At 43.6% G+C, this 25,150-nt stretch overlaps 1 protein-coding gene across 1 annotated transcript in view; it reads left to right on the top strand.

Moving 5' to 3' along the window:
• FAM210A (family with sequence similarity 210 member A) overlaps nucleotides 1-25,150 on the top strand; it is a 70,687-nt gene that overhangs the window by 18,511 nt on the left and 27,026 nt on the right. The window contains exon 4 of the mRNA XM_040353919.1: nucleotides 18,341-18,452. Within this exon, the coding sequence (XP_040209853.1) occupies nucleotides 18,341-18,452 (112 nt within the window). The remainder of the gene's footprint in view (nucleotides 1-18,340; nucleotides 18,453-25,150) is intronic.

Raw genomic sequence — 25,150 nt, forward strand, 5'->3', positions numbered from 1 at the left:
TGCCTGTAAGAAGGGAGTCCTGTACTGACTCCATCTCCTGAAACTGCATTCTCTTTTCTCTGCGCCTCTGTAGCTCAGCGGGCAGGTTCTGTGATTTCTGTGACACAGCAGTGCCTACTCACAGGGCATAGATATCTTGTGTCACAGAATTCAAGGAAGTAAATGTGTGATTTTCATAAAGAAAGTTTTAAAAACTTCAAGATAGTTCAGATTAATAGGAGTAGGCTAGAAATAATTGAAATACAATGAGGAAATATATGATTTTCATTATGACTGTAGATAAGTTTGAGGTGAAAAAAGCAAGTTGTTATTTTCTGCTTAAAGGAAAGCCCAACTACTTAAAAGAAGATGGCGGGGGATCACTTCCTTTAGTGGTAAACTGGATAACTTGCAATTTGGTTTAGTTAAAAAAACAAACAGAGCTGTAATTTCTGACTTTTCTTTTTGAAAATGTTTATTGTCTGACTGTCGTGCCAATTCAGTTGCTATAGTATTTATAGAGCCATTGATCTGCAACTAGTAAGCAGATGAATAGTTAACATATCCTCTGCGCACCCCATTTAGTGCTTACGATAATCAGTGTTGCCATCATATTTACTCAAGTAATTGGTGTTTCTGCTCACACTGTAATGTGTATCCTGCACCCACCAATACGTTGTGTATTAAATAGTGCCACGCAACTTAAAACTAATTTACAACGTCATATGCATCAGTCTGTTAAAAAAAATACAATAAAGTTAAAATGAAATTATCATGAAACAATATTATGATGCTTTTTCTATTAACTACAGTAAAACCTTGGTTTTCAAGCATAATTTGTTCCAGAAACATGCTTGTAATCCAAAGCACTTGTATATCAAAGCATTTTTTTAATAGGGTATAAAAGGTGAAGATAGGCACTTCTAAGTGTAGCAATAAGTTGCTAAATGTTGTACCTTCATTAAATGTAACCATATTGCTACACTTAGAGGCTCCTCTTATTTTTTAAACTCGGTTGTGACATGACGCTACTCTCATATCAAGACATCGCTTGTATATGTATTAAAACATTTTGCTTGTCTTGCAAAACGCTCTCAAACCAAGGTTTTACTTGCTGACTGCCCTATAGCACTTTTACTGCTACAGGGCGGCAGCTGTGGTTAGAATGGCGTATATATGCGTGATTCTGCATTTCTGCAGAGGGGATGCGCACACCGCCAGCGGCCCGCTTCTGCTGTGATCATTTACAGCAGAAGCTGATCTGCAAGTCCCAAAGACTTGATGTCCTCCGGAACCTTCTGATCGTTGGTAAAACATGGAAAACTGAGATCAGCCTTGTTTACATACATAGCAAAGCAGAGACTAGAATTGATCTCTTCCCCTAGTGAAAGCACCACAGTGTGTACACAAAAACACTGTCTAGGCACACAGTTAATCCTTTGGTCGCTCTAGATGTTTAACCCCTTCCCCAGCCAGTGTCTTTAGTACAGTGACTGTGCATCTTTTTAGCACTGATCACTGTGTCACTGCTACCTGCAAAGTGTCAGTGTCTGATAGTCCACCGCAATATCGTAGTCCCACTAGAAGTCGCTGATCGCCGCCATTACTAGTATAAAAAAGAAAGATTCCATTAATTTATCCCATAGTTTGTTAGTTTGACGCTATAACGTTTGTGTAAAACCAATCAATATACACTTATTTTAATTTTTTAACAAAAACATGTAGCAGAATACATATTGGATTAAATCTAGGAAGAAATTCGATTTTTTTTTTTATTGGATATGATTTAGGGCCAGTTCACACAATAAGCAGTTCTGTGCGCTATTTTTCTGCACAAGTGCTAGCTCACACCAGGTACAGTTCCGTGCACTTTTTTTCTGCACTAAAAATGCATGCACAGTGTTTTCCATGTATTCCAATGGCTCTAGTTCACACCAGTACAGTCAGTTTCCGGTCTGTTTTTGCACCGGAAACTAACCTGGAACTGACTGCACTGGTGTGAACTAGAGCCATTGGAAAACACTGTGCATTTTTTTTTTTACTGCAGAAAAAAAGCGCACTGAATTGCATCTGGTGTGACTGGCCCTTATAGCACAAAGTGAAAAATATAGGTTTTTGTTTCAAAATGGTCTTCCTTTTTTTTGTTTATAGTGGAAAAAAATTTAAATGCAGTGGTGATCAAATACCAATAAAAGAAAGTTCTATATTGGGGGGGGGGGGGGGGGGGAATACATACATTTTATTTGGGTACAGCGTCGCACGACTGCACAATTGTCAGTTAAATTAACGCAGTGCCGTATCGCCAAATAATGGCCTGGTCATGAAGAGGGGGGTTAAATCTTCTGGAAGTCAAGTGGTTAATGACTTTTCAATATGATAGATGCTATTGATATCAATGAATAGAGTGATTATAATGAACAAAAAAAATCCATGCATAACAGTCCTTGATATATACGGTACTAATATGTGTAATACAGTCTCGTGTTTTTTATCAATGAGTGAGTTCCACCACTAACATGCTGTACTTAATGTATGTTGTACATCAAAAACAATATGCAACAACTCCTGGGGATCTGTAAATGCTCTATATAATGCCTTCCCACACTCTTCCTTATCCCCAACTCCCAGTGAGTACCACCACAATTAACACTCTGTACTCACCTAAATATACTGAACTATGACGTATTCACCATCCGCTTTCCCCTTTTAAGGGGTCTTGTCCACCTTCTCAGGATGCTCCTAGGATACCTGTACATCTCCTCTCACGCTTTCTCTCCTGACAGGAGAAAGTCGGTGTTATAAAATCACTTCACCTAGTACTCACTGAGTTTAGTAGTGTTTGGGGCGTTTATATATTTACAAGTAGGCTAAGCTTGCTTGGCTTTAGGGACAGGGACTGCATTAGGTGATGGTATACTAAGCTATATTTCCTAACTACTCCTATAGAGGCAACCTTTACAGTACATTTGTTTTGGTACAATTGGATGATTTATGTGATGACCCAAAATACAGTGTCAGGTATATAATCAGCCCAAACATTGACTTATGCCTGGTTTTGCCGTCGGAATAAACTCCGGTTTAGGCATACACACGGTCACGCCAAATTCCGACCGTCAAGATCTGCAATTTTTATCGTGACTGCGACATGGCGGACACATTGGACACTTTTGACACTATGTTGGGACCATTGTCATTTATACAGCGATCGTGCTATAAAAATGCACTGATTACTGTGTAAATGACACTGGCAGGGAAAGGGGTTAAACACTAGGGAGCGATGAAGGGGTTAAGTGTGTCTTAGGGAGTGATTCTAACTGTGGGGGGGGCTGGGCTACAAGTGACACGACCCGATCACAGGTAGCAGTAGATCACTGTCCTGTCACTAGGTAAAGCAGGGAAATGCCTTGTTTACATAGACATCTCCCCGTTTTGCCTCTCCGTGACACGATGGCGAGCATCGAGTTCACAGGGCCCGCCGCGTGGCTTCTTTAAGGGGACGTACAGGTATGACGTCGCAGAGGAGAGGAGGCTCCCAGTGGCTGCATCGCTGGACTGTGGGACAGGTAAGTGTCTATTAAAAGTCGGCAGCTATGCTTTTTTTAGCTGCTGACTTTTAAGCAGTTAAAGGGTCACTAAAGGAAAAAAAAATGTTTTGCTGAAATGACTTTTTACAGGGTATAGAGACATAAAAGTTAACTGATTCCTTTTAAAAATGATTACAAATAGATAAAAATCAATCATATAATGTGCCTGTAGGTTAGTTTCACTTTTAAACTGGTTTCATGTTCCTGTGAACTAGAGAGACCCACAGAACAAAAACAAACAAATCCAGGGCAGTGTTTTGTTTTTAAAATGAATCTGATTGGTTCTGTTAAGTTTTAGACACACAGTAATGACAGCTTAGACCACCGTGAAAAGCCTCCCAGCAGGAAGTGTGGAGACCACAGCAGAATTACAGCAACTTCAAAGCAAAAACGAACTATAAGGACATGAAACCAGGACTGCAGTAAGGCAAAGGAAGCTATTTAGCTAAAAAAAAAAAAAATTCCTTTAGTGATCCTTAACCACCGCCCTATAGACGAAATACGTCTACAAGGCAGTTGCTTAACTCTAGGAGGACGTCCATGGACGTTCTCCCAAAATCGCGCGCCCTCTGGGGCGCGCACACGGGAATGTCCGAATGACTGATAGCGGCGGTTTATCACGTGATAGCTCCGTCCAATGACATCATGTGATGACGCCGGTTCCTCCCTCCCCTCTCTGTACCGAACGGTACAGTGTGAGAGAGGAGAGGGGAGAGAGCAGATGCAGCAGCAGCTGCTGTGGGCTGGATCTGTGACAAATGCAGTCACAGATCCAGCCATCCATCCCTCCCTGTGCAATACTCTGCAATACCCCACACTACTCTGCAATACCCCACAATACCCAGCAACGTCGTCTATGGGGATTTTTAAGTAGCAAAGTTTGGCGCCATTCCACGAGCGTGTGCAATTTTGAAGGGTGACATGTTGGGTATCTATTTACTCGCCGTAACTTCATCTTTCACATTTATGCAAAAGAATGAAGAAAAAATACTAAATTTGCTAAATTTTTATAACAGAAACAAAGAAAAATTTATTTTTTTTACAGAATTTTCAGTCTTTTTTCTCTTATAGCGCAAAAAATAAAAAACCCAACGGTGATTAAATACCACCAAAAGAAAGCTCTATTTGTGTGAAAAAAAGGACGAAAATTTCATTTGGGTACAATGTTGTATGACTAAGTAATTGTCATTTAAATTGTGAGAGCACCGAAAGCTGAAAATTGGTCTGGTTATTAAGTGGGTTTACGTGCCCAGTGGTCAAGTGGTTAATAAACTAAACAATGGGTGGAACTCTGCTTTAAAAGCCCAAAGGTGCTCCTTGAATTTTGGGCCCCTCTATGCATCTAGGCTGCAAAAACATTTCACACATGTGGTATTCCCATACTTGGTCGGCCTAGCAGAATAGGTTTTGGGGTGCAAGTGTAAGTATTCCTATGTAGTTTGTAAGAAATAAAGTACTTGTACTCCTGCAAATGGTCCCGATGCCTAGCCTGGTACCTTGACACTCGGAAACAATCGGTGCGGCGTCAGGGGAAGTTATCATGACAGCTGCTTCTCCTCCTCTCCCCTCCCCTCCATGGCTTTCAGCTGCTTTATTGAAAGCCACATAGGGAGATCGGTGATTATATGGGGGGAGAAGTATTGGTACTTGTACTCTGTCTTAAAAATGTAGTATCGGTACAACCCTACTAATTGTGTATGTGTGCTCTAAAATTCCCTATCTTATAGAGAACCTTTCCTTGTTGTTCATGGAGACAAGGTGGCTCTGAGGCCTCAGGCCTCCTTCCCAAGCTGGCTTGCTCCTGCCACCTTAGACCCCTTTCACACTGGGGTGTTTTTCAGGCGCTTTTGAGCTAAAAATAGCACCTGTAAAGCACCTGAAAAATGCAGGGCGTTAGAAAATGTCCTGCAAGCAGCATCATTTGCGCAGTGCAGGAGCTGTATGTACACTGCTCCTCCACCGCCCCTGTCATTGGAATTGCAATGGGCACCGCTGCCGAATTGCCTGCAAAACGCTTCGGCAGGGGCTCTTTGCGGGCACCTTTTAACTCCATTCGGCCTCTAGGGGGGGTTAAAAGCACTCTGCTAGTGTCCGAAAAGCGCCGCTATTACAGCGGTAAAGCCCCACTAAAATTGGCAGTGCTTTACCGCTCAAGTCTCTCCCGACCCCCGCCCCAGTGTGAAAGTAGCCTTAATGCTTTTTCTTTTTGTCCTGCACCTAAGTATTGCACAGAGTTTTCCCTCCACTGTTTGGATGTGCCTGTTTACCTCTCGCCCACTGCCTCTGTCAGTTGGATCATCCTCAGTATGCTAGAGGCGTCCTGCGCCTTGTTCTACCATTGCTGGGTAGATTAGGCAGGTTATCGCTAAAGCTTATTCCTTGAAGCACAGTGTTCCTCCCCATTCCTGTTTAGGCTTACTCAGCAACGTCTGTCAGTGGCTCTTGGGCTTTTTAGCACCAGGGGTCTGTTTCGCAGATTTGCAAAACTACCACCTGCCCTTCAGCTTAGACTTTTGTTTCTTTGATTTCAAAATCTGGTGGCCTGTTTTTTTTTTTCTGGGTCTGTTGGCATTGTTTTCTGTGTTACCCATCTCTCGGCGTATTGCATGGGCAACTGCCCAGTGTCTGTGATTCAAGTAACATGTATCCTGTACTGTAGGAGTAAAACAGAAGTATGGGGTTTTGTGTTTTTTCCCAGAATCCTAGGTGGATGTAACATCAGTCCTCCGCTGGCTCCAACACTAAGAGCCGAGCGATCAAACACTGCCGATCGCTTGGTTTTCGGTGCTCCCTGAGCAGCGAGCTAGTAACTATAAGTAGTTCACTGGGGCGATGGGCTGTGGAGGAGGAGGGAGGGGCCGGCTCTGACTCTCAGCGGGAGCCGATCCAGGAATGTGGGCAGATCTTGACTTCATTGTTGCGATCTTGCCGGAGCCTGGACCGGATCTGTGACTTCAGCCCTCTGTCTACAGATAAAAAATTCTATCTTCTTAAAAGGAGATGTACAGCCAAAGACCCATTTTGAGTAAAGTCCTTTTCTTAGAATACAGAACAGGACATGGGACACCCTCCTCTCTGTCCTGGCAATTTCCTCTTATTGTTTGCTAAAAAAACAAACAAGGATTGCTAGGAGTTGTAGGGGTTGTATTGACTACCCCACAGTCAGGGGCGGACTGACCATTTGGGCACTCGGGCACTGCCCGAGGGCCCCATGCCGCTAGGGGGCCACATCAGGGTTGCCAGCCTCGGTAAAACCAGGGACGGTATGTAAAAATCTGTGTTTTTAAAGAAAATTCAAATTTTATAGCTGCCCTGCCTCTCCAGTGCCTTTTCAGTGTGTGTGTATGTATACTGTGTGTGTATGTATACTGTGTGTGTGTGTGTGTGTGTGTGTGTGTGTGTGTGTGTGTGTGTACAGGGTGGGCCATTTATATGGATACACCAAAAACAAAAGTTGGATTCAAAATGTCCGACTTCAAAATGGCCGCCATGGTCACCTCCCATCTTGAAAAGTTTCCCCCCTCACATATACTAATGTGCCACAAACAGGAAGTTAATATCACCAACCATTCCCATTTTATTAAGGTGTATCCATATAAATGGCCCACCCTGTATATTGTCTTTGTATGTGTGTATACTGTGTGGCCCCATAATCTCCTATTGCCGGGGGCCCCATAATCTCCTATTGCCCGGGGGCCCCATGAGTTGTCAGTCCGCCCCTGCCCACAGGTCTGTTTGCCAGTGTCCAATCACTTGAAGGTGGATACGTATAACCCAGTGTTATTTTTTACAGGTAAGTGAAAAATTATATACTGTATTTATTGGCGTGTAACACTCACTTTTTCACCCTGCAAATCGGTTGCAACTAGTGTGTGCGTTATACGCCGATACTGCAATTTGGGCTGCCTCGTAAAGAACAGGGAGGGGGGCGGGATGAGCGCCGTAAGATTGCATACCGCGAGAATCTATTGTTTACTCAGCAGCCTCTGGAGTAGTAGGAAGCCCCGTCTCCTGGGCCGGCATTGGACCAATGGTTCTGTCTCTCATAGAAGCTGGTTCGGGAGGCGGGACTTTGGTAAACAGGAGATTCTCACTGTATGTAATCTGACCGCGCTCATCCCACCCCCCTCCATCAGATAGGCATTGATCAGGGTGCATTCATGGCAATGCGGAGGCTGCAGATGGGCATTAATCAAGCTGCATTGATGGGAAATTGTGAAACTGCGGATGGGCATTGATCAGGCTGCATTGATGGGCAATTGTGAGGCTGCGCATGGGCATTGATCAGGCTGCATTGATGGGTAATTGTGAGACTGCGGGTGGGCATTGATGGGTGATTTTGAGGCTTCAGATTGGCACTGATCCTTATTTTGCTTCAAAGTTCTTTATTTAAAATGTAATTTTTTTTCCCTGAAACTTCCCTCTTAAAATGAAGGTGCGTGTTATATGCTTGTGCGTGTTATGTGCCGATAAATACGGTACATTATTTATTTTTTACTGGTACCACAGTCACAAACTAACCTTTAACCCTTGCACTACAAGAGAGGATTTTGTTACCCAAAGTACAGCTTTAAGGTGAAACTTGGCTTCTCCCTTGCAGTCAATTGTTTATTTTTTGCCATCCGGTATGAAAATAACAACTAAATTCCGATTGGTCTTCTTGATTATTTATAGTATGCAAAAATAGCTGAACAGATGACGTTGCTTTTGAAATTTGTGAGCATCCAAAATTGTAGTTATATGGTATTGTTCCAACATCTGTTTTTGTTTTGGAATACAATTTCCGTTGTGTAATACACGTTGACTGTAGACCTAGCGAACACATAGCCAGCCTACAGCTGGAAAGCTGAACACTTGACATCAGCATATATTATAGTACAAGTGTTTGTTTTAGTTACTCCTCCACCAGCTGGCATTATTGCCCTTTCTAGCAGCTACTGATCCCAAATGTCAATCTAAACTTAGCGTACTCCTTTGCATTATATGTTCCAAGCTATTAAAGTATCAAGTATTTGACCCAGACAGCCCAATGTGTGAATAATGTTGCATGTCTCAATAAGCACTTTTTAATGAACTTAAGAAACCCTTTCAACAATCAAACACACTCTATATATTAGTACACATGTAAATGGTAGTATGTTTGTTTCTTTTTCTTTTTGTTTTAAATCCTCTGTTATCTAGTAACTTTATTTAACCAGTGTGGTCACTTTATGTTTTGTTATGTTTATAATAGCTGTGCGGGAATGTTTCTAATATATATCCTTTTTATTTAAATAATGTGTCCTCAAAAATACTCCTAGACTTTCTAACCAAATTCTAGGGATGCATAGGTTTTTAAAATATTTTTTGCTTTGAGCCCCTGCCCTCAGTATTGGGGTTTAATTCCGTGAGCTGAAAGTTTTGTACCAGGAATATGGCATTTAGATAACCTATTCAGATTATAGCTTATCATTGTTTAGATCATGTATCTGAACTGGATACCCACACAATAAGCATAACATTTTTTTTTTCTTACACATACCAAAGTTCTATAAATCGTCCTCTGAATTTTTGATAGAATGACTTACAAAGGACAATTTCTTTATCGTACATCACGGGACACAGAGCGGCATTCATTACTATATGGGTTATATGGAGTACCTTCAGGTGTAGACACTGGCAATCTCAAACAGGAAATGCCCCTCCCTATATAACCCCCTCCCACAGGAGGAGTACCAGTTTTTACGCCAGTGTCTTAGGTGTTAGTCATGGTTTAGCTTGCCTCCGCATCCTTGGGATTAGGTGAGCTACCGGTTCTGTCCAAAAAAGCCTCAGCGCTAAAGTGGTCAGTAACCGGACCCCAAACCCTTGGGGTATAGCCCATAATGCTTTTCTTTTTAGAGAGCTGGACCCTGGGCCCAGAACTTAGAAACCTTTGGGTACCTAAAGTTTTCTGTTGCCAGGGTGCTATATGGGCCCAGGACAGTGGATCCTTCATAGGAACCCAGGGCCTGAAGGTCTAGACATCCCCACGGAGATGGGGGAAGATTGGGCCTCTTGCTTGGCAAAGTCCTGCGGCATGGAGCAGGTAAGTGAGGGGAAAACTTGCGGAACTTGGTTCTTAGCAGGTTTTTTTCTGGGGGGTCACAGGGGACATGCCTAAAGTTATGCACTGCATCTGGCAAACTAGTCACATATCATAAAGATAGGATGGCTCTCTATGTATTATTCCCCATAAGATGTGACCTCCCTTGTAGTGTTGGAAAAGCATTGAGTGGGGCCTGTGTTATATAAAAATATATGTGTGTGTCAGAGAGCTTTGCTTACCTGCAGGCCTCCAGGCGATGCTCCATTCAGTCTTCCTCCTCAGAGCCTGCAAGCAGGCAAAACGCTGGCCTCCTCATGGTTCCAGGCTGCAGGCCGCAGTTTGCTGGAACAGAGAGGTCCCTTCCTCCCAAAATCCCCCCCCCCTCCCCCTGTCGGGAGGGGCATTTCCTGTTTGAGGTTGCTGGGGGGGAAGGGCGGGTCAGTGGCTTAAAGGAAGGGGCGGCCCTTCCTTGTTTGTTCCATCAATACTTTGGAACTGAGGACATAGACCAGAGTGGCAGCACGGGGCGCCGAGGACACACAGTGGCCAGAAAGGATATTGCAGTCTTCAGAGGACTGTTTTGTCAAGCCTAGAAATAGGCTGTTTCTTTTCCATCTCATAGTTTTTCTTTGCAATACTACTCAGGGGGACAGAATGTTTTTTCTTTCCTGGATTTGAAACAAAAACGAAAAAAAAAAAAAAAAAAAAAGTCATCTAGGGGAGAGGAAGCATTTTTTTATCCCCCAAACAGGTGTTTGGACAATTAACTTTTATAGTTCCAAATACCAATAGGTAGCAGGTGTACCTCAGTATTGTACCATGGTATGCCGCTGTTTTCCCTACAGGGAGCCTTGGGGCCATCGGGATCTGGGGCTGGAGCTGACGCGGGTCAGTCCAGCCCTAAGATGGTCACGGAGGAGGTATTACTCACCTCTTTAAAAGAGATGAGAAAAGCATGGGGAAAAAAAAAAAAATGATATCCGCAGCTATGCGGGGCAGTAAGCGGAATAGATCTCCGTCGCCCGAGCGCGGACCCTCAGAAGAGGAGGTCCTTTCCTCAGGGGAATTGGACGACCTCTTGGACACGGACCAAGTAGGTTCAGGGATCGAAGACCCGGATACAGAGGAGTCTGGGGCAGTCTCCCTGAGGGAGAGCTGGTGGATTCAAGGATTGTCGGACTTGGTCCATAGGACATTCAACTTGCCAGTACCAGATCTCCAGGTATCGACGGTTTCAGCTTTGGGCTCACTGAGGGCGCCTCAAAGCAATGCTGTGTTTCCGATCCATCCTCTATTAGAGGGAATTTTGTTCCAAGATTGGAACAAGCCAGATAAGATCTTCTTACCACCTAAAAGGTTCTCTGTCCTATATCCTATGGAAGAAAAATTTTCCAAAAGATGGGCTACTCCTGCAGTGGACGCAGCCATCTCATGTGTTAACAGATCGTTAACATGCCCTGTAGAGAACATACAGGTGTTCAAGGATCCAGTTGATAAGCGCTTGGAAGCACTACTTAAGAACTCCTTCACTACTGCAGGGGCAGTAGTACAGCCAGCTGTGGCTGCGATTGGGGTCGCTCAAGCATTATCGGATCAATTTAAGCAGATGCTTAAACTTATTCCGGCCCAGCAGGCAGAAAAATTTTCGGATGTCCCTAAGGCCATATGTTTTACGGTAGACGCAATCAAGGATTCTATCCAGCAAGCGTCACGTTTATCGTTATCCCTTATCCATATGAGAAGACTCTTATGGTTAAAAAGCTGGGAGGCTGAGCCCCCATGCAAGAAGCTCCTGGTAGGGTTCCCCTTCCATGGAGGACGACTCTTCGGAGAAGACCTAGATAAATACATTCAGACCATTTCAAACGGCAAGAGTACTCTCTTGCCAACTAAGAAGAAGGTTCAGGGACCTGCGTTTAAACGACAGTATTCCCCTGGGCAGGGGCCCTCTAATGCCAAGCAGTATCGACGGCCTCCTGCAAAAGCAAACTTCGGCTTCAACAGCAGATCACAAGGACAGGCTGTTAGAGGCAAAAGGCAGTGGTTTCGCAAACCAGCAAAACCAGCCCCCAAGCCAACCTTATGAAGGGGCGCCCCCACCCACGAAGGTGGGGGGAAGGCTGCGACTCTTTTCAGAGATTTGGGAAGCCAGCATTCCCGACGAGTGGGTACGGTCTTCCGTGGCCACAGGCTACAAATTAGATTTCCTAAGGTTTCCTCCTCCTCATTTCCAGAAGTCGAGGATTCCAAACGATCCGGAAAAGGGAGCCGCATTAAGATCGGCATTAGATCATCTACTTTCCCAGGAAGTAATAGTAGAGGTACCAGTCCTGGAACAGGGGCTGGGTTTCTACTCCAACCTATTCATCATCCCAAAATCCAATGGAGATGTCAGGCCAATTTTGGACCTAAAGATGGTAAATGCATATCTAAAGATCCGCTCATTTCGGATGGAATCCGTGCGGTCAGCAGCTGCCACACTCCAGAAGGACGACTTCATGGCGTCCATAGACATAAAGGATGCCTACCTTCATGTTCCAATTTATCAGCCACATCAAAGATATCTACGCTTCATGGTGGCTTCGCGTCACTTCCAATTCGTGGCGCTTCCCTTCGGGTTGGCTACGGCCCCCCGGGTGTTCACGAAGGTCCTAGCTCCAATCCTAGCCAAACTAAGGATCCAAGGGGTCACGATCCTAGCATACCTGGACGACCTCCTAGTCATAGATCACTCGTCTCCCGGCTTGGAGCGAGCAGTGGCCCTCACGGTCCAATACCTCGAGAGGTTCGGCTGGGTCCTAAATCGAGAAAAGTCAGCTTTCCAGCCCACAAGGCAGTTGGAATATCTCGGCATGAGATTAGACACAGAACAACAAGGAGTGTTCCTACCTCTGAGGAAGGTAAAAGCCATCAAGGAATTAATCCTACTGGTTCTAAGCAAGAAAGAACCGACTATTCGCCTATGTATGAGGTTACTAGGCAAGATGGTGGCCACATTCGAGGCGGTACCATACGCCCAGAGCCACACTCGCATCCTACAGGCAGCCATCCTGTCAGCATGGAGCAGAAGGCCACAGGCCTTGGATATCCCGTTGCCGCTCTCATCAAGAGTCCGACAAAGTCTGTGTTGGTGGTTAGACCCTCAGAATCTACTGAAGGGGAGGTCTTTCAGCCCAGTGGCTTGGAAGATAGTGACCACAGACGCCAGCCTGACGGGCTGGGGAGCAATTTTGGATGGTTGCACTCGCCAAGGTACTTGGGCAAAGCCAGAGAAGCAGTTGCCCATCAACATCTTGGAGCTCAGAGCTGCTCGACTAGCCCTCAGGGCTTGGACGTCAAAATTGCAGGGGTTCCCGGTGAGAATTCAATCAGACAATGCCACGGCCGTGGCACACATAAATCACCAAGGGGGAACCAGGAGTCAAACCGCTCAGAGAGAGGTGAGCTTGATTCTTCTATGGGCAGAGGCTCATGTGCCCTGCATATCGGCAATATTCATTCCAGGAGTGGACAACTTTCAGGCGGACTTCTTAAGCCGCCAGACTCTATGGCCGGGGGAATGGTCTCTGCATCCACTAGTCTTTCAAGCACTCTGCCAAAGATGGGGAGTGCCGGACGTGGATATCATGGCATCGAGACTCAACAAGAAACTAGACAGGTTCATGTCCCGCTCAAGGGATCCGATGGCCTGCGGAACCGATGCGTTGGTTTGCCCTTGGCATCAGTTCAAACTTCTTTATGCGTTTCCCCCGCTCCAGTTACTACCCCGCCTGCTGCGCAGGATCCGGGTGGAGCACATACCAGTCATCCTGGTAGCTCCAGCATGGCCCAGAAGGGCATGGTACTCACTAATCTTAAGGATGGTAGTGGGAGACCCTTGGACTCTTCCTCTACGGCCAGACCTGCTATCGCAAGGTCCGATCCTCCACCCTGCCTTACGGCATCTAAATTTGACGGCCTGGAAGCTGAATCCCTGATTCTCAGGGGTAGAGGTCTGTCTCAGAAAGTAATCTCTACCCTAATCAGAGCCAGGAAACCGGTCTCTAGGGTGATTTATTACAGGGTCTGGAAGGCCTATGTAGGCTGGTGTGAGTCCAAGCGATGGCTTTCTCGCAAATTTACCATCGATAGAGTATTAAGTTTTCTCCAGCTAGGAGTGGATAAAGGATTGGCATTAAGCACAATCAAAGGACAGATTTCTGCTCTGTCAGTGTGGTTTCAGCGGCCGCTGGCCACCCACTCGCTGGTTAAGACCTTCCTTCAAGGGGTCTTACGTATTAGACCTCCAGTTAAATCCCCGCTTTGTCCGTGGGATTTAAATCTTGTTCTGTCAAAGTTTACAGAAACAACCGTTTGAGCCGTTGGCTGATATTCCTTTGGTTCTACTGACAAGGAAGTTAGTATTTTTGGTTGCCATAGTTTCCGCAAGAAGAGTTTCGGAGCTGGCAGCCTTATCCTGTAAGGAACCATATCTTGTTTTTCATAAGGACAGGGTCGTTCTCCGCCCTCATCCTTCCTTCCTTCCGAAGGTCATATCCAGTTTTCATTTGAACCAGGATTTGGTATTACCATCCTTCTTCCCTAAACCTACTTCCAGAAAGGAAGGGTTGCTGCATACCTTGGATATTGTCAGGGCCATGAAGGCCTATCTTAAAGCTACAAAGAAGATCCGGAAGACAGATGTGCTGTTCATTCTACCGGATGGGCCCAAGAAGGGGCAGGCAGCTGCAAAGTCCACCATTTCTAGGTGGATTAAGCAATTAATCACTCAGGCCTACGGCTTGAAAGGGTTGCCTCCTCCAGTATCATTAAAGGCTCATTCTACTAGAGCCATGGGCGCCTCCTGGGCAGCACACCACCAGATCTCTATGGCTCAAGTTTGCAAGGCGGCAACCTGGTCTTCTGTCCACACGTTTACAAAATTCTACAAGTTGGACGTAAGAAGGAATACTGATACTGCCTTCGGGCAGGCAGTGCTGCAGGCTGCAGTTTGAGACCCTCGGATTCCGGGGGCTCCTCTTGTTCGAGTTAAATTTAAAAATTTTTATTTTTCTCAACTAAGTTGGATTTATTATGATTTGAGTATATCTCTAAATTAAATCCTTTTGTCTTGGAGATGTTCTCCCTCCCCTCATTGTAAGCATTGCTTTGGGACATCCCATATAGTAATGAATGCCGCTCTGTGTCCCGTGATGTACGATAAAGAAAAAGAGATTTTTAATACAGCTTACCTGTAAAATCTTTTTCTTGGAGTACATCACGGGACACAGAGCTCCCACCCCTCTTTTTTTGAGGACCATTTTGGGAGGCATACTGCTTGCTACAAAACTGAGGTACTCCTCCTGTGGGAGGGGGTTATATAGGGAGGGGCATTTCCTGTTTGAGATTGCCAGTGTCTACACCTGAAGGTACTCCATATAACCCATATAGTAATGAATGCCGCTCTGTGTCCCGTGATGTACTCCAAGAAAAAGATTTTACAGGTAAGCTGTATTAAAAATCTCTTTATTTTGCCTTCACCTGCATTTCAAAGCTAGTTAGAAAGAAAGGCATGTCAGGCTGTGTTCACATAGAGCATGTTTCACGTGTAGTTGTGTTACTCTGTGCCTTTTGATTGTAGATCAACTTCCAGTTTTGTTGAGAATAAAAACTAGGCTATTCCAGTGCTTTTGCAGAAATTTGCAAATGGATACTCAGCTGGAGGTTTTAAAGTGTTTGTTAACATGAAAAAAAAAAAAAAAAGATCCTGCTCCTTTTAACCACTTGCTTACTGGGCCCCCCTCCTGCCCAGGTGAAATTTTAGCTTTCGGCACTGCGTCGCTTTAACTAACAATTGGGCGGTCCTGCGACGTCCTTTTTTCCCCACAAGTAGAGCTTTCTATTGGTGGTATTTGATCGCCTGTGCGGTTTTTATTTTTTGCGCTATAAACCAAAAAGTGCAACAATTTTGAAAAAAAAAACACTTTTTTTTCTCAGTTTAGGCCGATACGTATTCTTCTACATATTTTTGGTAAAAAAAAAAAAAAAATCGCAATAAGCGCAAAAGTTATAGCGCCTACAAAATAGGGGACAGAATTATTATATATTTTTTTTTTTTTTTTTTTTTTTTTTTACTAGAAATGGCGGCGATCTGCGATTTTTATTGGGACTGCGACGCTATGGCGGACACATCGGACACTTTTGACACATTTTTCACGCCATTTACATTTATACTGCGATCAGTGCTATAAATATTCACTAATTACTGTATAAATGTGACTGGCAGGGAAGGGGTTAACACTAGGGGGTGAGGAAGGGGTTAAATATGTTCCCTATATAGTGTTCTAACTGTAGGTGGGGGGGGGGTGACTGGGGGGGTGACCGATCTGTGTCTCTATGTACACGGGACACATATCGCTCTCCTCTCCAGAGACAGGACGCTATCTCTGTGTGAGCCGGCAATGACAGATGATCTCATATGTTTACACATGAGATCATCTCTCATTGGCCGCACAGATCGCATCACAAACGGCCACTCTGATTGGCCGTTCGCGGCGATCAAGGGACACGGCCAACACAGAAGTTCCCCGCTGCGCGCTTGGGGAACGCCCAAAGGGGCGGACGTCAATTGACGTCTAGTTGGATTTTGAGATCTGCGCTGTAGCCGTCATTTGACTATAGCGCGGGTCTCAGGAGGTTAAAGCATGTTATACCACGCAGTGCTTGTGCTGTGTCACACCCCCCCCCCCCCCCCCCATATCACCTGAAATACCTGGCTGACATTCTTGGTTCTGCCCTCCCCTCTGTAAACTGACACTGACTGTGGTCAGTTTACGTGATTCTATGATCCCCTGCTATCTGCTGTGTCTCTATCTGTCCTACCCCCTCCCCTCCCTGCCTGTCTGCTCCTGTGTCCGTGCCCTCCTTCTCCTACCCCACCCACCCCCCATCATAAAAATATTATAAAAAAAATAGTTTATACCTTATTTGCTAGCGCCATTCAGCGTTCTCGTGACCCTCCAGCTCTCTATCTTCTCTCCTCCTTTCGTCTTGGCTGACGTCAGCAGGGGAAATCTCGGCCCCGCCCACTGCAGCTGTCAGCCATGCAGGGGAGAAAGCCGGTGGGTCATGTGAGCACCGGTTAGTGCTAGCAAATAAGTTATACATCTACGTTTTTTTTTTATAAAACAGAGAGATCGATGCAACTGTCATTAAGAAACAAGCAGGATTTTATTAAGTTATATGAGTAGGTTAACAACCACTTTAATTCCTTTAGGCCTCTTTCACATGGGTGTTACATCTGTCTGTTTTTCATCCATCCAATTAATTTTTGTGGACAAACCGATCTAAACGGAGGACCGTGTCCGTTCAGGTCTGTTTTTTTTAAACCGTTCATGTCTCCGTCCTGTTACATGTAAACAGATGAAGTCCGTTTTTTTTTTATCTGGTTTTTATTACTTTTTGCATTGGTTGCTAGGAGCTGGCACCCGCCAGCCTCCTAACAACCAGTTACTCATCCCTGCTCTCAGTGGGGATTTCCCACTGACCGAATGTAAACAAAAGAGCCGACATTAAACTTTTTTTTTTTAACTAAAAAAAAAAACTGCGTGCAGGTGGGATTGACAATGTGGATGTACATCAAGGGACATTTATTTATTTATATAAAGGCCTTGTCAAATCTGTCTTTATATTTCTATTCATTACTGACTATTTTGGGTGAATGAGTAGCGGTACTATGTACCCCATCCTCATTTATGTAGAAGGGGTAGTGGTATCTGTGAGCATCCTTGTTAAAAGGAGCTTCCAGTTTCTGATCACCCCCCTCATCCCCGAACCCCCAAGGTGTTTTTCCAGAAATGGTCACCCCCTTGCAAAGAACCCCCCTCATGTTGAGGGCATGTGGCCTGTTATGGTTCCTCACCCCTCTTTCAGCCAGGCTGCATACTTGGATAAGGCTTTTTGTATGGATTTTGGGGGCTTACACCAAGGACGCTGGCTGACGAATGTAAACTGTTTTTTCTATGCATTAACTTGACTGAACGGTATGATGTCTGTGTGAAGGGGGCTTTACAATAATCATTGTCGGTCTCTGTGTTGTAATGTTGTAATAAGAAATACTGCACATCTGGATTCCTTTACAACATGAAGTGCAGTATACAGTTATCTTGCAAAGGGAGCAACTAGCAGTGTGATGCTGTACAAATTCTACTTTTTATTATGGCTATTTTTTCTTGTTTAGCCATACATACTAGTTGTAAACTAAAAGATCCAGCAGAGGGCGCACAATGACTACAAATACATAAGATCAGTTCTGAGTGTGTGTTGAAATCTACTTTATTGTCATTCTAATGTGGGGAGTACCTTGTATGTTTTACTTGAGCAGCGGAGAGAAGTGGAATTATGTTACAGCATTACACAAGTTATATTAAAGTTACAAAGAACCTAATAACTATAAAATGGTATTGTACATGGTGATGTGTAATGTATTTGTTCATTATCATTTTAAAATGTAGTTTCCTGTGATAATCTACCTTATATGGGACTATTGGTTCTAGCAAGCCTAGACCAGCATTGAGTGCCCATTGTGGCAAAGTGACTGCAGATAAAGTGTCATTGAAATTATTTTGACTACTTATACAGTATACATCTTTGAAAATTCATGATGTTTGTAACTTGAAAAATGTACATTGTAAATGTATTTTGATGTGTATATGTATTCTTCATTCCACAGAGGTATTAACGTGGTTCCATTCTTGGAGTTTGTTGGCTTGCCTGAAAGCATAGTTGGCATTCTTAAGAACTCGGAGAGTGGCAATGTGCTCACAGCCTATGCCTTGTACAAGGTAAATATTTAAACTAGATCATTCTATCTATAGATTCAAGGAAATGTATTTCCCCGTTTTATACCCAATGTTATTCTATTCATTGGATTTTTAGGTTTTAAAAAACAAGTAGTGTATTGTATGTTAGATCAAATAAATACTGCAAGCTTGCATGCCATTGATTAGAAAAGTTAATAAGAGGGATAAGAAGTAGCATTCAAAGTACTTCGTAGAGTGCAGACCACCTCCAATCACTGCATGGCTTGTTTATGTGACCTGTATTCATTCCCCTGCACAATCAAAGTCTGGATTAATGATAACTTGCAATCAATTATCTCAGTATGCCCTTCAGTCATTCTGTGCTGTGGCCAGTACATACTAAATCCCCCTTTTGTACTGATATATTTCGATAACAAAGCCACATTATTGCCTGCTCATTACAGCACTGGCAAGTTTGACAGCCCCGTGCTAGAGGAGTCATGGTGATGAGAGCTGGGGCTAGCGGGGGAGTAGTAAGTGATCTTTCTTCATTGTCTCTTTAGCTTGCAAATATTTGGCAGTGACACATGCCACATTTAGTGAAAGTTCCTTCTTATTGCATCATCCTCTGTTAGACGTTCTCCAGCAGGAAAAGCTATTACGTTAATACAGTAGCTGCTTTATCGTCTGATAATGGCTACTGTCTTGATTCATATGCTATTGGGGTTATTCAGTAAGGGAAAGAGCAAAGTGCATTAACCCATAGTATCGAATCAAAATATGTCTTTCCCTGATCAGACCACAATAAGCTGAATTCGGTGTGCAACATATTGCATGTCATTGTCTATAGACATAAGATGATTTTCACCCAATGCTGCTGAAGTTGACTGGGTCACACTGAGAATACTGAACGGTGTCAGGAGAGTAAAAAAAAAAGACAGTCTGAAATGGATTTTCCCAGCAGAGGCTCTTGTTTTCCTGAAATAAGGCCTACAGAAGGATCGTCTGCCAAGAGCATTAATGGACACATTTGGCAAAAATAATTGCGCTTGCTTATGGACAGGATTTTAGCAGCCGAATCTTCTGACTTCCATCTCGCCTAAACATTAATGTGTTAACTCTTGCATAGGCAGCGTTGGCTGTTAATGTGGCATAGCATTAACATGCTTTACACAGCTACTTAAATGGTTAAACCTGTAATAGCCCCGTTCACACTGCTCCATGCTAAATGTCTGTTTTAGCATGCGGTCAGCTGTCCGTTTTCAGCTGCAGTGAACCTCTGTGTGGGGGCAGTGTGATGCACATTTTAGCTTATCACATTTTTGTTTTATAAGTTTTTTGAAGTGCACAAATTTACACTTCATTCATGTCTCCGCACAGCAGCATAGTGCATTGTGCTGTTATGCGGTGACATGGAGTAAAATGCAGCCAGCTGCATTGCAGTGCAAACAGGACACATAGGAAATATTTATTTTCTATGTGCCCTAGCTGTGACGCATTTACTGTACTATGTGTGAACAAGCCCAGAGTCATTTATGGCAGGCAACTTAAAATTTACAAAACATCACACAAATTTGGAGGTGGGCAATGCAATAAGATTGTCTTTACTGGCATGTTGACTTTCCTTTCTTGGAACAAACTTTTGTTAAAAAAAAAAAAAGTTTCCTCAGAGGCTTAAGCAGCCCATAGATGACTTGATTTTCTCGCCTTCCACTATGGTAGAAAGGAAAGAAACTCACTAGATTCCTCATCAACACTGACTGTGAATGCTTCCTGCAACGCTGTTGTGTTCTGCCAGTGGGGAGTACACAGCCTTCCTGGCCAGCAGAAGCCACCTGCACTAATCGAATGTAAAAAACAAAACAAAAAAACGTGCTGGTAGTAGCTCGTTCCTGCTGAACTGACCAGATGCCTTGCAGCACTGGAGTCCACAGATCAAGTTCAAATCTCTGCTAGGACATTTACATGTTGTTCCCATGTTACCTACAAGTACTCTGGTTTTCTCCCAAACTTTAAAGACCTGGCAGTAGGTTAATTGGTTTCTGTCTACTGTGTATGGGTCCTTGTATATGTGCATGTGAGAGCGACCTTAGATTGCAAGTAGTAGTAGTAGTAGTAGTCGTCCCTTTGGGCTAGAGAGTGCTGACGTCGGTCCACTAATATACTGGGTGCCATGCACCAGAAGCTATGGGCATAGCCACAAAAGCATTTTTGCTGTCAATGTAGCGCCACGTATGCAATCTCGTGATTGCACAGACGTGGCGCTACTCACACTGCACTGTGCCCAGCGCCCGGACACAGTGCACGTAAGGACTTTTTTTATTTAAAGTGACATGTTTAAATTTTTTGGGGGCGGTGCCCAGGCGCCCCAATGGACGGGCCGCCACTGCTCTTAGGCTGACTGTATCAGAGGTATATGGTTAGTCTATATATGCTTTTAAAAGTAACTCCACTTTTGTTGAGAAAAAAAGCAAACCCTTCCTGGTGATCAATTTGCATTGCAGGGATTTTAACAAACTTTGTAGCAGATTCCCACCTTTTTTGTGACTGAAGAAATGTATTATTTTTTTCAACCAATTGCATACATATTATCAATAAGTGGGTTTTGTCTAGGGTTGTCCCGATACCAGTATCGGTATCAGGACCGATACCGAGTATTTGCGGGAGTACTCGTACTCCTGCAAATACCCCCGATACTGAAATAGAATACTTGCCCCCGTCGCCGCAAAGCCGCCGCCGTTAATCAGCGTGCGGGGAACAGTACAGCTTTCGTTTTGAATAGCTGTATCCCCGCCGCGTATAGACACTCCCCCTTGCGCGGGATTGGACGAATGATCTGTCCAATCCCGAGCAAGGGGGAGTGTCTATGCGCGGCGGGGATACAGCTATTTAAACGAAAGCTGTAATGTTCCCCGCACGCTGATTAACGCGGCACGTGCGGCATCATCAAGGTATGTGGGACATGGCTGCATTATGTGGGGGGACATGGCTGCATTATGTGGGGGGACATGGCTGCATTATGTGGGGGGACATGGCTGCATTATGTGGGGGGACATGGCTGCAATATGTGGGGGGACATGGCTGCAATATGTGGGGGGACATGGCTGGAATATGTGGGGGGACATGGCTGGAATATGTGGGGGACATGGCTGGAATATGTGGGGGACATGGCTGGAATATGTGGGGGACATGGCTGGAATATGTGGGGGACATGGCTGCATTATGTGGGGGACATGGCTGCATTTGGGGACACATTTAAAAAAAAGTATCGGTATTCGGTATCGGCGAGTACATGAAAAAAAGTATCGGTACTTGTACTCAGTCCTAAAAAAATGGTATCGGGACAACCCTAGTTGTGTCCATTATTATTCTTCTGATGCACTTTGTACTAATAGGGAAAGCTGCAATGACGGTGTCCCTATAGATGTGAATAACCCTATGAGCTTATCTCACCAAAACGTATATTTTTTTTTGCAGCGGGTTCCTAAAATCTGACTTTTATCCTAGTGTAAAAAAGTCACAGAAGCAGAAAATTATTTTTTTGGAGGTGTTCTTTATACCAGCTGTGTATAAAACGCCTCCAGGTTTCCATATTGTATTGAATTTTACATTGAAGTGTAAATAGGAAGTGCCGGTTCTTGGCATTCTTCTCCTTAGGCTGAGCGGAGGAGAGCCGATAAGTGACTTTCCTCAGTGGAGAACATCTGTACTGATAATCGGTGCAATAGTTATCAGTGCAGCCCCTTCAGTAGTGCCTATCAGTGCTGCATATTGGTGCCTCCTCATCAGCGGCCTCAGCGCACATCCGTGAAGGAGAAAAATTACTTATTTCCCCCCAAAAAATTTTTTTACAAAATGTTCGTTTTTTTTTTTTTTGTTTTATCAAAAAAATAAAAATAGACTGTGGTGTTTAAGTGCCACCAAAAGAAAGCTCTATCGGACTCAAAAAAATTATCATTTTGTTTAGGTGAAGTGTTGCATGACCGCTCAATTGTCATTTGAAATACCTAAAAAGCTAAAAGCTGAAACTTGGCCTGGGCAGGAAGGGGGTAAAAGTGCCCTGCAATGAAGTGGTTAAGAAAAAACAAGGCTTCATCTTTTCAGTTTAGGCAGATTTGACCGGATGCTGTCCACTCCATTTATGCCCATTTGTAGACAAAAAAAATCATTTTTTGTGTATACTTTTTTTCACAGGGTTGACCCAAGAAACTGGTGTCACGTCATTATACAGGTTATTATTTTATAGGTTAGAAAGGGGTACAATGTGGACTTTTGACACGCCCACTTGACTCCAAATGTTGCAAAAAATCATCAATTTGGTAAACATGTCAGTTCAAAGAACATCCAATATATTGTTAAAATAATTCATGCCACATGCAGTGAGGGAAACATTTATTTGATCCCCTGCTGATTTTGTACGTTTGCCCACTGACAAAAAAAAATGATCAGTCTATAATTTTAATGGTAGGTTTATTTTAACAGTGAGAGACAGAATAACAAACATATCCAGAAACGCATTTCCAAAAGTTATAAATTGATTTGCATTTTAATGAGTGAAATAAGTATTTGATCCTCTATCAATCGGCGAGATTTGTGCCTCCCAGGTGTCTTCTATACAGGTAACGATCTGAGATTAGGAGCACTCTTTTAAAAGTAATGCTCCTAATCTCAGCTTGTTGCCTGTATGAAAGACACCTGTCCACAGAAGCAATCATATTTCAATCTCTCCACCATGGCCAAGACCAAAGAGCTGTCCAAGGATGTCGGGGACAAGATTGTAGAACTACACAAGGCTGGGCTACAAGACCATCACCAAGCAGCTTGGTGAGACAGTGACAAAAGTAAAGTGTAGCGTAAACTGTTGGCACTATATAAATTAGTGAATAATAATTATTCGCAAATGGAAGAACACACAAAATAACTGTCAATCTCCCTCGGTCTGGGGCTCCATGCAACATCTCACCTCGTGGAGTTTCAATGATCACAGGTCCGTCTGAAGTTTGCTAATGGACATCTAAATGATTCAGAGGAGAACTGGGTGAAAGTGTTGTGGTCAGATGAGACCAAAATCTAGCTCCTTGGCATCAACTCAACGTGTTTTAAGGAGGAATGCTGCCTTTGGCCATCAAACATGGAGGTGGAAATATTAGAAAGTGTGTTTTTCTAGATATTTTTGTTATTCTGTCTCTCCCTGTTAAAATAAACCTACCAATAAAATTATTGACTGATGAGTTCTTTTTCAGTGGGCAAAAATACAAAATCGGCAGGGGATCAAATACTTTTTCCCCCCTCACTGTAGCTATTGAACATTCATGGTTTGCAACTCCCAATAGTTTTAGGTCGTAAAACATAGGCTGTGTAGAATAGATTATTTCTCGGTGTGTGCTATAACAATAAAAATAACCTGTAATTTGTACTATGACAGAAAAATATTTTTTTCTAAGACGCATTTCAGAATTATTGCATAGCATTGACCGGAGAGACTGAAGAGAGAGGCCCCCAAGGAAGAGATTGCAGGAGAGCATGTAATCAGTGCTGCAACAGTATTGCTGTCTTAATGCATCTATAGAGCAAACAAGGGATAATTTGTGTAGTATTGGACAACCTGTGATTTTTAAAATTTTATATAGGTAGGCATCCAGAATCCATTATCTAACGTATAGGAGAAACTAATCCTAAATTGCTTTGACCAGTCCTCATTTCTACAGGAAAGAAAGAGGGGAAAAAAAATACCATACAAAAAGTCTTGGCAGTCTAGTGATAGTTTTACTGTTCTATGTCTAATAATAATCTTGCTGGGTACATAGTTTCTAGGGAGGTAGAACCCCAGTGTTACCAGCAATAAGTTTAGCAGAGTATCTTTAACCACTTCCATACAGGGCATTTTCACCCCCTTCCTGCCCAGACCAATTTTTAGTTTTCAGCGCTTTCACACTTTGAATGACAATTGCACGGTCGTGCGACATGGCTCCCAAACAAAATTGACACCCTTTTTTTCCCACAAGTGGAGCTATCTTTTGGTGGTATTTGATCACCTCTGCGGTTTTTATTTTTTGCGCTATAAACAAAAGCGCAACAATTTTGAAAGAAAAACACTATCTTTTACTTTTTGATTTAATAAATATCATAATTTTTTTTTTTTTAAATGTTTTCCTCAGTTTAGACCGATACATATTCTTCTTCATATTTTTGGTTAAAAAAAAAATGCAATAAGCGTATTTGATCGGTTTGCGCAAAAGTTCTAGCGTCTACAAAATAGGAAATAGAATTCTGGCATTTTTTTTTTTTTACTAGTAATGGCAGCGATCTGCGATTGTTTTTATTTTTATTGTGACCGTGACATTGCGGCGGACATATCGGACACTTTTGACAAATTTTTGGGGCCATTCACATTTACACAGCGATTAGTGCTATAAAATGCACTGATTACTATGTAAATGTGACTGGCAGAGAAGGGGTTAACACTAGGGGGCGCTGAAGGGGTTAAAAATGTTCCCTAAAGTGTGTTCTAACTGTTAGGGGGACTCACAAGGGGAGGAGATCGATGTGTGTTCCTCTGTGCTGGGAACACGCATCAGTCTCCTCACCGCTGACAGGACATGGATCTGTGTGTTTACACACAAAGATCCATGGTCCTGCTGTGATTGCGGGTAATCGCGGGTGCCCGGCGGACATCGCGGCCGTCGGGCACGCGCACCGGGTCCCGAGCAATGCGGCACGCGCGCGCCCCCTAGTGGTCT

Source organism: Rana temporaria, chromosome 5, assembly GCF_905171775.1.
Source record: "Rana temporaria chromosome 5, aRanTem1.1, whole genome shotgun sequence".
NCBI classification, from domain to species: Eukaryota; Metazoa; Chordata; class Amphibia; order Anura; family Ranidae; genus Rana; species Rana temporaria.